This window comes from Dendrobates tinctorius, unplaced genomic scaffold, assembly GCF_039654945.1.
Source record: "Dendrobates tinctorius isolate UK_male_01 unplaced genomic scaffold, ASM3965494v1 ptg000214l, whole genome shotgun sequence".
NCBI lineage: Eukaryota > Metazoa > Chordata > Amphibia > Anura > Dendrobatidae > Dendrobates > Dendrobates tinctorius.
Genome location: NW_027361881.1, coordinates 6,994,980 through 7,007,501, shown reverse-complemented (window position 1 = coordinate 7,007,501; position 12,522 = coordinate 6,994,980). Strand labels below are relative to the sequence as shown.

At 42.5% G+C, this 12,522-nt stretch overlaps 1 protein-coding gene across 3 annotated transcripts in view; it reads right to left on the bottom strand.

The window, feature by feature from the left end:
* LOC141058780 (neural-cadherin-like) overlaps positions 1–12,522 on the bottom strand; it is a 131,730-nt gene that overhangs the window by 62,880 nt on the left and 56,328 nt on the right. For all 3 annotated transcript variants that reach the window (XM_073554996.1, XM_073554995.1, XM_073554997.1), the window contains exons 4-6: positions 11,390–11,594; positions 9,959–10,070; positions 5,369–5,618 (exon numbers count right to left, since the gene is read on the bottom strand). In XM_073554996.1, the coding sequence (XP_073411097.1) occupies positions 5,369–5,618; positions 9,959–10,070; positions 11,390–11,594 (567 nt within the window). The remainder of the gene's footprint in view (positions 1–5,368; positions 5,619–9,958; positions 10,071–11,389; positions 11,595–12,522) is intronic.

Sequence of the window (12,522 nt, the reverse complement as noted above, 5' to 3'; positions counted from 1 at the left end):
ATATATATGTATCCCCTAAAATGATACTTTATTGTTTAAAAACCACACCTGTGGTATACACCAGAAAAAACGTGACTAAAGATGAAAAAAGTAAAAAGAAAAAGTGTTCAAGCAAAGCCCATACTAAAGTGACACCTTGGAATCCCTCGTACGTAACTGAGCTGTATCCTGCCTGGCCGCGGAGGTTGGCACCCTAGGGGGGGAACGTTTTGGCGCCCCCGCTCAACGATGGCTGTCCCTAGGGGCCCTGATAAACCCTACAGCCACTAGTGGTCCCTTCTACCCAATAAACATAAGGGAACCCCTGCTTATAGACAGAGACCAAGCTGTTCTATAGAGGACCCTGTGTCCCAAAGAGAGAGGTTAAAAATAAATTTAGAACACATATGGCATTAGGTGGTCATATTAGATAATGTCCCAAAAAGACCAACAGACATCATAATGGGATAAAACAGTTGGGATAGTGCCTCAGTCTCATGTAAAAGATCTATTGATATACAAAAAAGAGGCACATTATTCTATTGAATTACTGACTCTGATAAGCCATAACCAAAAACGGCCATAAACAATATCCCATTGCTGTACATATACAAAGAACGCAGAACTGCCACAGCGATACTCATCTGCGTTTATCGCCACCTGCCAACAAATGGTTAACGCCTCAATGCGTTTCGCCTTATTAGGCTCATCAGGAGGCCCGATGCTGCGATATCTTGTGTCCCATGAAGGTGCAAATAGCTTACCGATACTCAGTACAGCTCCCCTCTTTAAACCTGCCGCGCAGAGCCTAAGCTCCGCCCACTCACATTCCATGGCGTCTCTGAGGGGGTATATATCAGTACAGAGAGACGTTGTCGAAACAGAGATGGCAAGGTGGGAGGGGCAGATCTGTGAGAAAGGGAAGAGGGCCACACAGGGGAGGTATGCGAATGCCAACTCCCTTTTCAGGCTCCAATTCGGTATCTGGTTCTGGTTTTGCTCAGCCCTCTACTCCAGCTGTCTCCTCTTCCTCTTTTTTTGGAACAAGGTGCTAGGACGGGTTACCAATTAAGAACTCGGTTCAACCAATAAAAGGTCAGATTATTAACCTGTCCTCGCACATCCTCACTAGGGATGAGCAGAGTGTCCTCTCAAGAGGCATGAATTTTGTGCCAATGAATAGGTTCAATTGTTTTGAGTGGGTTAAAGATTTGAATTTGTTTTGTAGGAAACTCAAGTGGAAAAAGTTCTTTAGACATAATAGTCGTGAGGCCTGTAGACAACAGGGCCTTAATGAGGAAGATATTGAAGGATATGAGGCACTCATTGGACTTTTGAATGAAAATAATAGAGTCCCCACTGCTGGGAAAGGTCCCTTCACTACTCTAAGAAATAAAAGTGAAAAGATGCCACCTCTGGGTGATATGGGAAATATTGATATCTTCGCCAGTTTGGTGGAGAGGGACCTTAAGAGATTAACAGGACCAGAGTGGGAAAATAATGATAATCTGCTGGCCAGTGAGCGATCAGCACTTGAGGCCTTAAAGAAAAATGACCAAATAGTGGTGAAACCCTCCGACAAAGGGGGTAATATGGTAATTTTGAACCATGCTGAGTATCGTAAAATGTGCCAGGCTATACTGCAGGACAACTCCACATATGAGGTGTTAAAAGAGAATCCTATGGTCACCTTTAAAGAGGAGTTGCAATTGATTTTGGATGAGGCCCTAGTGGAGGGATTAATTTCGAAGACAGAATTTGATTTCATGCTCCCTAAGTTTCCACTGGTAGCCACTTTTTATGCATTACCAAAGATACATAAGGGCCTTAATCCCCTTAAAGGGAGGCCGATTGTATCAGGTGTGGACTCATTGACACAAAATAGTGGCTTATATATTGATCAGATATTACGCCCCTTTGTGGTTTCTATGCCATCATACTTAAGGGATACATCAGACCTATTGCTAAAATTAGAGGGCGTACATCTGGAAGGGAATGCTTGGTTGGCTTCCATTGATATAGAAGCCCTCTATAGCAATATACCACATGTCGCAGGCATTAGGGGTGTGGGACACTTTTTGAGCCAGAGGTCAATAGCCTGTAGAGGGCATAACACCTTTTTGAACTCTCTCTTGCGGTACGTATTGACCCATAATGCATTCTGTTTTGATGGGAAATTCTACCACCAGCTCAGGGGCACTGCGATGGGGTGCCCCTGTGCCCCTTCGTATGCAAATTTGTTCCTGGGCTGGTGGGAGGAGACCATTGTGTTTGGAGGAGAGGAGAAGTGGTGGCACGGTCTGATATCTCTGTGGTACAGGTTCATAGACGATGTCTTCATGATATGGACAGGGGGAAAAGATCAGTTTGAAGAATTCGTAAGAGAACTGAACCAAAATAATGTGAACCTGAGATTTACCTCAGAAATTCATGAAACCGAAATACCATTTTTAGATATTAAAATCAAAAAAGATCTGATGGGAGGTGTTTCTACCAGTATATTTCAGAAACCGACGAGCACAAATAGCTTGTTACATTGGCAGAGCCACCACCCAGTTCCTCTTAAGAGAGGCATCCCGAAGGGACAATTCCTACGATTGAGGAGGAATTGTTCCAGGAATGATCTGTTCCAAAAACAGGCTGGTGATATGTTCTGTCGGTTTAAGGATAAGGGGTACCCGCAACATGTTCTAGACACAGCGTATGACTTTGCAAGGAAAGCAGACAGGGTTAAATTGCTGCAGAAACGTGAGACTGAAGACTCGACAGAACTAATAAGGGTGATCGGGACATTTGATGTTAACCATCAGGTCAGGAAGGTCCTGTCTAAGCACTGGGACGTTCTCAGGTTAGATCTAGATTTGAAAAATATGATTGGTGAGCGTCCCAATATTACCTTCAGAAAGGGCAAATCAATCAGGGACATGTTGGTCCACAGCCAATACAGGAGACCAGTGGTTGGTGGTACCTGGCTAGATAGGAGACCCTGTGTTTTTTTTAAGTGCGGTGATTGCAGTTTTTGTAAATATATGAGACCGGGGAAGTCTTTCCGTAGTGCAAGCACTGGTAAGATGTTTTATCAACGTGACTTCTCAAACTGCAAGACAACAGGGGTCGTCTATATGGCCATATGTTCGTGCCCTAAAAATTATATAGGGAAGACTAGGAGAGAATTCAGAAGAAGAGTGGGGGAACATCTTGGAGACATTAGACATCAAAGAGAAACCCCACTTGCTAAGCATATGTGGACGTGTCATAAAGGCGACCCCGGCGACATTAAATTTTGTGTTATAGAGGTAGTTAATGTGAACCCAAGAGGAGGTAATATGGACAAGGTGATTCTTAGGAGAGAATGTGAATGGATATTCAGGATGGAGTCCCTGGAGCCGAGGGGGCTGAATGAGCAACTGGCATTTGCCTGTTTCTTATGAGCCACAATTGAATAATGTGTTCTTTCTTGAGGATATTGGCCTTTTGGGTTTTGTTTTTGTTTCCCATTCTAGTGGGATCCCCATGCATTGTCGTGGAATATTGGATATATAAAATCTCCCCTCCTTTACTGCCGTATCTATATCCACTCTTTAATGGACCTTGAGCAGTTTTTGGCTAATCTCAGCCCTAGTGGCATACACAGAAAGTTCTCAGCACATGTTTATGTTGAGGAAGTTGTATATTGACGCATGTTCACACTGTTGAAATGTATGATGCGATTTATGATTATTCTCATGTTAATTATCTGTGCAATGAAGATAACATGTTTGGACTGGATTGTTAAGCATCTGATTAACAACTAAAAGATCTGCATATATATTTTGTACAGTGTTTTTTTTCTTGTAGGCATATATTCTAGGAGAGCGTTTACTGCTTATTTCATATGATGAGGTAGTTGCATATTGACGCCTATTCACACCGCTGAAGGTTATGATGCGATTTATACTTGCTTAGTTGCATGCTAATTATTAGTGCAATGCAAATAACATGCTAAGATTGCTAAGCATCGGATTATATGTCATATACAGTGCCTGACTGTGGGCATATTAGAAGAGTGGAGCGTTTACTGTATATGTGGGTGATATACCTCGGAGCTGACAGTGGGTCTTAACCGCAGTGTGTTGAGAGCGCTGTGAGATTGTTTGTCTATGGACATCTGATTGGCGTCCCAGCAGCGACGCTGCATACATGTCAGATGCTGTAACCAGTTTCAGCTCTGATGATTGGTGAGTGCTGGGAGACTTTCTGTCTGTGGACACCTGATTGGTCATTATGACGCTGCATGCGAGATCTGCCAGCTGACTGGAGCGACAGTGGATGGGTGGCGATGCAGTTGGCGCTCAGAGACGCCATGGAATGTGAGTGGGCGGAGCTTAGGCTCTGCGCGGCAGGTTTAAAGAGGGGAGCTGTACTGAGTATCGGTAAGCTATTTGCACCTTCATGGGACACAAGATATCGCAGCATCGGGCCTCCTGATGAGCCTAATAAGGCGAAACGAGTTGAGGCGTTAACCATTTGTTGGCAGGTGGCGATAAACGCAGATGAGTATCGCTGTGGCAGTTCTGCGTTCTTTGTATATGTACAACAATGGGATATTGTTTATGGCCGTTTTTGGTTATGGCTTATCAGAGTCAGTAATTCAATAGAATAATGTGCCTCTTTTTTGTATATCAATAGATCTTTTACATGAGACTGAGGCACTATCCCAACTGTTTTATCCCATTATGATGTCTGTTGGTCTTTTTGGGACATTATCTAATATGACCACCTAATGCCATATGTGTTCTAAATTTATTTTTAACCTCTCTCTTTGGGACACAGGGTCCTCTATAGAACAGCTTGGTCTCTGTCTATAAGCAGGGGTTCCCTTATGTTTATTGGGTAGAAGGGACCACTAGTGGCTGTAGGGTTTATCAGGGCCCCTAGGGACAGCCATCGTTGAGCGGGGGCGCCAAAACGTTCCCCCCTAGGGTGCCAACCTCCGCGGCCAGGCAGGATACAGCTCAGTTACGTACGAGGGATTCCAAGGTGTCACTTTAGTATGGGCTTTGCTTGAACACTTTTTCTTTTTACTTTTTTCATCTTTAGTCACGTTTTTTCTGGTGTATACCACAGGTGTGGTTTTTAAACAATAAAGTATCATTTTAGGGGATACATATATATGAGTTTATTTTTTTTTACAGGAATCCAAGTTAATGGACATTATTTAACTGTCGGAAAGCAGGTAAATGAAGGGTTAATGTGCCGGGTTGGTGAATAAATTGATAAATAATGTACGACGCAGACTTCATTTTTTATGGCAGATGGCTATTATAGATAATGATCACCCCTACCGGGTCAATTAGCAAGAAACAAAAAAAAACAATGTACAAGGCAAAGAAAGAAAAAGACTACTGACATGGTTTGGGAAAACTCTGGGGCTTCGTCGTTCAGATTGGTAACCCGGATTCTGACGGTGGCCGTCCCGGTGTTTGGCGGTTCCCCGTGGTCTATTGCCAGGATGACAAACTCGTACAGATGACTGGGTCTCTCGTAATCCAAGCGCCGTGCTGGGCTAATGGTGCCCTGTGCAGAGATGCCGAAATCAGGGCTCAGAGTGAAGTATGAAAACTCCCCGTTCACGCCGGAGTCACAGTCAGTGGCTGTCACTGATGAAAAAGAGAGGGGGAAAAAAAAGGAAAATAATTGCTTATACAGGAGGACAATTAGCACAAGTGATACATCAATACACCGTGTTATTAAAAGGAGAAAGGGACCGCTAGTTTAAAGCCAGGATAATTATGCCGTTGTTATTGAGAACATGCGCGCTGCCTGTAGTCACATCATTTCACGCATTTGTTCTGGGCTCTCGCTAGTCGACATTTCAGAACTTCAAAAGACACAAAAGACGGAATCTTCTTTTTTTATGTTTTTTTTTTGCGAAAAATTGTTTCACAGCATCCCTGTTTTGTCACATTCAATGCATCTAACGAGCAACCAAAGCAACGGACGGCAGCAGGTCCCTGTCCCCGGGAGATTACAATCCAATTTCCCCATTTTTTTACACACACTGGGTCTAATTATATAGCAAGCCGACTCAGGATCTGTTACATTTAAAGGGATATTCCAGGCTAGAAAAATTCTCACCTATCAACTGGGGGGTCTAAGGGGTAACAAACCAAGCGTGGCATGTCAGAGTGAGGAGACTTATAAGCCTTGCAAGCTCCTCTTGGAAATTAAATATGCAAATTGACTCTTCAGAGAGGAAGAGGAATAGAACTCTAGCACCATCTGTTGGAAGGAGCAATCCTAAAAGTCAATATTGACTCTTTAAGGAGCCTTGCATTAGGGTAAAAGTCAAGTCAGAATCTCAAATTGCAGGTACAGTGTTTCGGGGTGATGCCCCTTATCAGTGCAAAGCATGAGATCTGATTTGGCTAGGTGAGAGACTCTGGACTGGGGTGTACAGGGTAAAGTTTCTACTTATGGAGAGTGTCAAGTCTTAAACAACAGATGTTTCTGTTCTCAAAAAAGTATGACATCGTCATCATGGGAGATTTTAACTATCCAGATATTAAATGGGAATCTCTCTAAGACAAAAGAAATAGGTCCAGAAAATTCTTATCTTCGCTTGCTGACAACTTTTTCTTTCAAAAGGTTGAAGAGAGAACAAGAGGATTTGCAATCTTGGCCCTAATTCTTTCCTACAGGGAGGAAATGGATGAGGAAGTAAAGGTGGCTGGGAATTTAGGAGGTAACGATCATGCTATCCTCGAATTTTGGATTAAAGAGGAGGAAGAACAGCAAGGTCTCTGACTTTAAGGTTGGACTCAGAAAGAGGGTAGGAAAGGTCCAGTGGCTGAAATGTCCAAGGATGGGAGATTTTATTAAATGAAATTCTCACCGTACAATCAGAAACAATCCTGAAAAGAAGGAAGAATAGGAGGCATTTAAAGACAGACCAGAATGAACACAGAAACTAATCACTTGTCATAAAGGAAAAAAGAAATGTATAATTAAATGGAAAGAGGGGGCATATCTAATGAAGAATACAATGCTGTTTGCAGGGAATGCAGGGCAAGAGTTAAAAGAGCTAAAGCCAGTAATGAAGTGAGGCCTGCAAGGGACACCAAAAGCAATAGAAAAGGATTTTTGGGGTATGTCAAAAGCAAAAGAAAAGTCAAATATGCTAAAGGATTTTTACAGGATGAAAAGGGTGAAGTGGTCTAAAATGATGTTGAGAAGGCCGAACTTTTAAATTTCTATTTTGCATCTGTGTTCTCTAAGAAAGCAAATGCAACATCAGCTGATCTTCATGGTGCCATCGAAGGAATAAAAGACTCCACTCTATCCATAAATAGAGATATGGTGAGGGAACACCAAGCTAATTTACATGAATTTACATTTCCTGGTCCAGATTAATTACATCCTAGGATACTGAAAGAGTTAGCAGAGAAAATTGCAGAACCACTAGCCAGAATCTTTGAAAAATTCTGGAAAACAGGAAAAGTCCCAGAAGATTGGAGAAGGGCAAATGTTGTCCCTATCTTCAAAAAAAGGAAAGAAGACGGAGCCAGGAAATTACAGGCCAGTGAGCCTTACTTTTATACCAGGAAAGAGCTTTGAACAAATTATTAAAGAACATTTATGTAACTACTTGGATAAGAATATAGTAATTAACCAGAGCCAGCATGGGTTTGTAGCAAACAAGTCATGCCAGACTAATCTAATTTCCTTCTATGATGGAATCACTTACTGGGTGGATCAGGAAAATGCAGTAGATATAGTATATCTCGACTTCAGCAAAGCATTTGATAAAGTGTCTCATACTATCCTTATTGAAAAAATGACCAAGTATGGGATTAACAAGGCTACGTTTAGGGGAATTCATAACTTGCTCAATGATCGTACTCAGAGTGATAAATGGTTGCACATCCAATTGGAAAAGTGTTTCAAGTAGAGTACCACAAGGCTCTGTCCTGGCCCCAGTGTTGTTCAACATTTTTAGAAATTATATAGATAAGGGAACTGAAGGTAAACTAATCAAATTTGCAGATGATGCAAAGCAAGGAGGGATAGCTAACACTAGAGAAGACAGGGAAAGGATTCAGAAGGATCTGGATAAACTTGAACAATGGGCAGTGACTAACAGAATGATATTTAACAGAAAAATGCAAGATTCTACATCTGGGCAAGAAAAACAAAATTACATCTACAGAATAGGAGGAATAGAACGAAGCAACAGCACATGTGAAAAAGACTTGGGTATAATAAGAGATCATAGACTGGACATGAGTCAACAGTTTGATGCAGTAGCAAAAAAAGGCAAACACATTTCTAGGATGTATTAAGAGAAGCATAGAGTCTAGATCATGTGACAAATTATTCCCCTCTACTCCTTCTTGGTCAGGCCTCATCTGGAATACTGTGTCCAGTTCTGGGCACTACATTTTAAAAAAGACATTGAAAAACTGGAGCAAGTTCAGAGAAGAGCTACCTGGATGGTGAGCGGACTGGAAAGTATGTCCTACGAGGAACGGTTAAAGGATCTGGAAATGTTTAGCTTGCAAAAAAGAAGGTTAAGAGGAGACTTAATAGCTGTCTACAAATACAGTATGTGAAGGGCTGTCAACCTTATTTTCATTTGCACATGGAAACAACGAGAAACAAGAATGAAACTGAAAGGGAGAAGATACAGATTAAATATTAGAAACAAACTTTTTGACAGTGAGGGAGATCAATGTGTGGAACAAGCTGCCACTCCAGGTGGTGAGTTCTCCTTCAATGGAAGTCACTATACAGAGCCTGGACAGCCATCTGTCTGAGATGTTTAGTGGATGCGAACAGTGGGTTGGACATGATGACCTTGGAGGTCCCTTCAAACTCTAACATTCTATGATTCTATGAACTGGAAATGTGATCACTGATGAATTGGTCTTGGTGCCACCAACCTCCAAATTGCTGAACTTTTGTCTTCATTAGTCTTATAGTCACCAGACTGCAGACAGAAGGGATTGAATGGTCATCATGTCACTCAGTTCATCATCTATAGAAGTGCTGATTATAGCCAAGACCTCGGCTATCCTTTTCGGCACCATAGACCTTGAACGGAGCATCCAGGTGCATGCGCAACCGGCTGCTCCAATCTACTCCTCCAGCTCAGGGTAATAAAAGAGGTAAAAGAAAAAGAGTCCTAAGTCCTCACTACTGGCAACTGGCGAGGGTACCTGTGATGGGACCCAGACAACAATTAACCTACAGTAGATGGATGGTATTTTGGATAGACTGGAATATCCCTTTAGTGCATTGTTTTCACAAAACGTCCTTTCACTGCAACAAGTGAATCCATCCGTAGGAGAAAACCGAAGAGGAGTCTAGCTAAGGCTAACCCCTAATTGACCGCAATGATACAGTAATTGATAATTAACTAATTGTTGGGAAAAAGCAAAAGTTATCCAGGGGAGCATTGGGTAACCAAGGTCATCTGGTAGAGTAAATCGTGACCATTCGAGGTTAAATCATTTTGGTTGATACCCATCGATGTCATGGACAAAAGGCGCTTTTGGATCCCAATGGTGTCTTTGTAATTGGGATCCCCCAATGATAATGTATTATTTAGGCTTTTTCTGTCTTCCCATGGGCTGAAAAAACGTACAAGTAGCAGGAGGGTCATCTGCTATTTTTTTGGAATGTAGCAAAATTAACCTAATGATACTTATTGCCTAAGTATAGGCAAAAGTCATCATGTCCTGGTTCTATCAAGCTGGACCCATGGTTCTTCAGCCCTTGTTTGGCTGCACCTAGAACTTCCCCAGCGATGCTTAAATTTGCTTTTTGCTAATCCTTTATTGGTCAATGCAACAGCCATCAGGCCCCCGAAATCCAGACACCAACATTTTGCCATCGGCCCAGCTCGAGTGCATTGAATACACAGCCGTAGTTACACTTCCTCCGATGAGTTTCCAGCAGAATTGATTACACTTGAGCCATATAACGAGGATATACTAACCTTGCAGGAGAGAGGTTGCCACCGGCACGGTCTCAGGGACGCCGTCTCTGCTATAGATTGTCTGCTGAAATTCTGGGGTGCAATCATTTATGTCTATAATCACCACCACAACCTGCAAGACATTTCCATTAACCAAGTAAGAGTTTCAGCAGAGCGCAGTAAAAGGGACACTAATATCTTGATATAAAAATGATTCAGTGTGCACCCGCCTCCTGCTCGGGGCCATAAAGTCTCCTTCCACATATCAGCATTGTGCTTGGGTCATAAAATTGCCCTTTAATACATGTATAGAACATGCCAGTGTCAGTATCCAGGGGCAGCGCCAGCGGTGGACCCAAAAACTGCAGAGAAGGAGAGTGAAACTTGCAAAACGAGTTTATCATATCCTTTCTTACCAGTGGAGTCCAACCTGTGACTACAGGCATAATCAAGACATTAAAGGGGGTTCTACTAATAGAGGATGTGTAATGTAATGTTGTGGGGCATTCCCATGTAAACTCCAAGATAAAAAGGTCGCACTCTGCGGGATAATGTTGAATGTTTGTGAAGGAGAGTGTGTCAAATGGCTGACTATGACCGTTTCACGCTACTCGAGCGCTTCCACGGGTGACCCGTGGAAGCGCTCGAGTAGCGTGAAATGGCCGTAGTCAGCCATTTGACACACTCTCCTTCACATCTCCGACGTGACATGTAATTCAGTGTCAATAAACATTCATCATTATCCCGCAGAGTGCGACCTTTTTCTCTTGGAAACTACATTCGTCTTGCTACGAGGTCAAGCACCCGGGAGTCCTGGATGTGAGCTCTCCGCCTGCTGCCAGCCACGGACCTTAGTACGGTAACAGCGGTGCCGTCCGCTTTCTTGCATTGACTTCATTCCCATGTAAACGGAAAGCTCCACAAAGAGCTGCAGAGCTCACTGATTGGTTGCTGCGCTGTCGATGTAATGTAAGCGCCACAGCCAAACCAGACATTGGGAGCAGCCGCGAGATGCGCTGGTGGACCAGGGGAAGGCGAGAACAGTGAAGTTTGAGTCTCTAGATTAACCTGCAGCCAGGGATTTACATTTCCTAAACCAGAATAACCCTTATAAGCTGTTTGTCTATAGAGTGGATGAAGAGTTCAGAACACTGGCATGGAGAAAGAAATGGCTCATAAGTGGAAAAAGAAGCCGATCTGTCTGATAGGACATATTAGAAGGTTTCTTACATTCACCTGTACTATTGATGTATTCAAAGTTTGTTGAAACAAAAGTGACCATTTAAAAGTTATATGCACCTCCGGTGCAATATTCTTATTTTTATTCATTAAAAGGACCTAAGTATTTACTTGTTGTAAATATGTAATTTTGGATAAACTCCTTTACAGTAATCACAAAGTATGTATAATACATATGATGGGATGAGATGTCGGGAAAGCAGAATGATTCACCTCCACAGAGCTGCTCAGAGGGCGCCCGGCTTCACTTGCTCTCACCAGGAGCAAAAACTGATTGGGTTCGGTCTCAAAGTCCACAGTCCGGGATAACGTGACGTCCCCACTGAGCCACTGGATGCCAAATACATTGTTGGGGTTGCTGGCCAGACTGTAGCTTAATGGGCGATTCTGATGAGAAATGGCCGACACCGAGAGCAGCCTGAAACATTCATAAAGCGCCCAAAAAAGATTAATAAAAATATAAACAATATATGAAATTACATTTACGATATAACTGCCAAGAATAAATGGTTAATAGGCAACTCATTAATAGGCAAGGTTAATCTTCAGGAGTACATCGCTCACCTGCCTCCTGGCTTCATGATTGTTGGAACCCTGTGTGCACAGTATATATAGGGCCAGGAAAGGTATATGGCCAATATCAATCCAATGAGAATGATAAGTATTATAGTAGTTACTGCTGAAACCAGAAGTTTCCATCCACTATATATAAAGACACATCCCCAGGTTTATCTCAATATCTGACATGAAATCAGAATAAACCTATCCCGTTCTAGGTCAGTTAGGATTACCATAATTATTAATATTTGCCAAATGCTGGAATAATGAGAGGGAGAGAATGTTTTAAGGCATTTTTATTACTTACTGCAAAGTCAAAAGTTTACATGCACTAGGATTACTATGCCTTTAACCAATTCTGGACTGCCCATATGATGATCCCAGGTGTTTGAAAGCTTCTGATATGTTTTTTGGCAACATCCGAGTTAATTAAAGACACCTGTGGATGTATTATAATGCACACCTGAAACACACTGCTTCATTGTGTATCATCATGGGAAAGTCTCAAGAAATCAGCCAAGAGAAGAGAATTATGGACTTGCACAAGTCTGGCTCACCCTTGAGTACAATTGCAGGATACCTGAAGGTGCCTCTTTCATCTGTACAAACAATTATACACAAGTACAAGCAAGATGGGAATGTCCAGCCATCATACCGCTCAGGAAGGAGACGGGTTCTGTGTCCCAGAGATGAACGTGCTTTGGTCCGACATGTGCATATCAACTCGAGGACAAAAGGAAAAGACCTTGTGAAGATGATGGCAGAAGCTGGCAAGATTGTGTCAATAT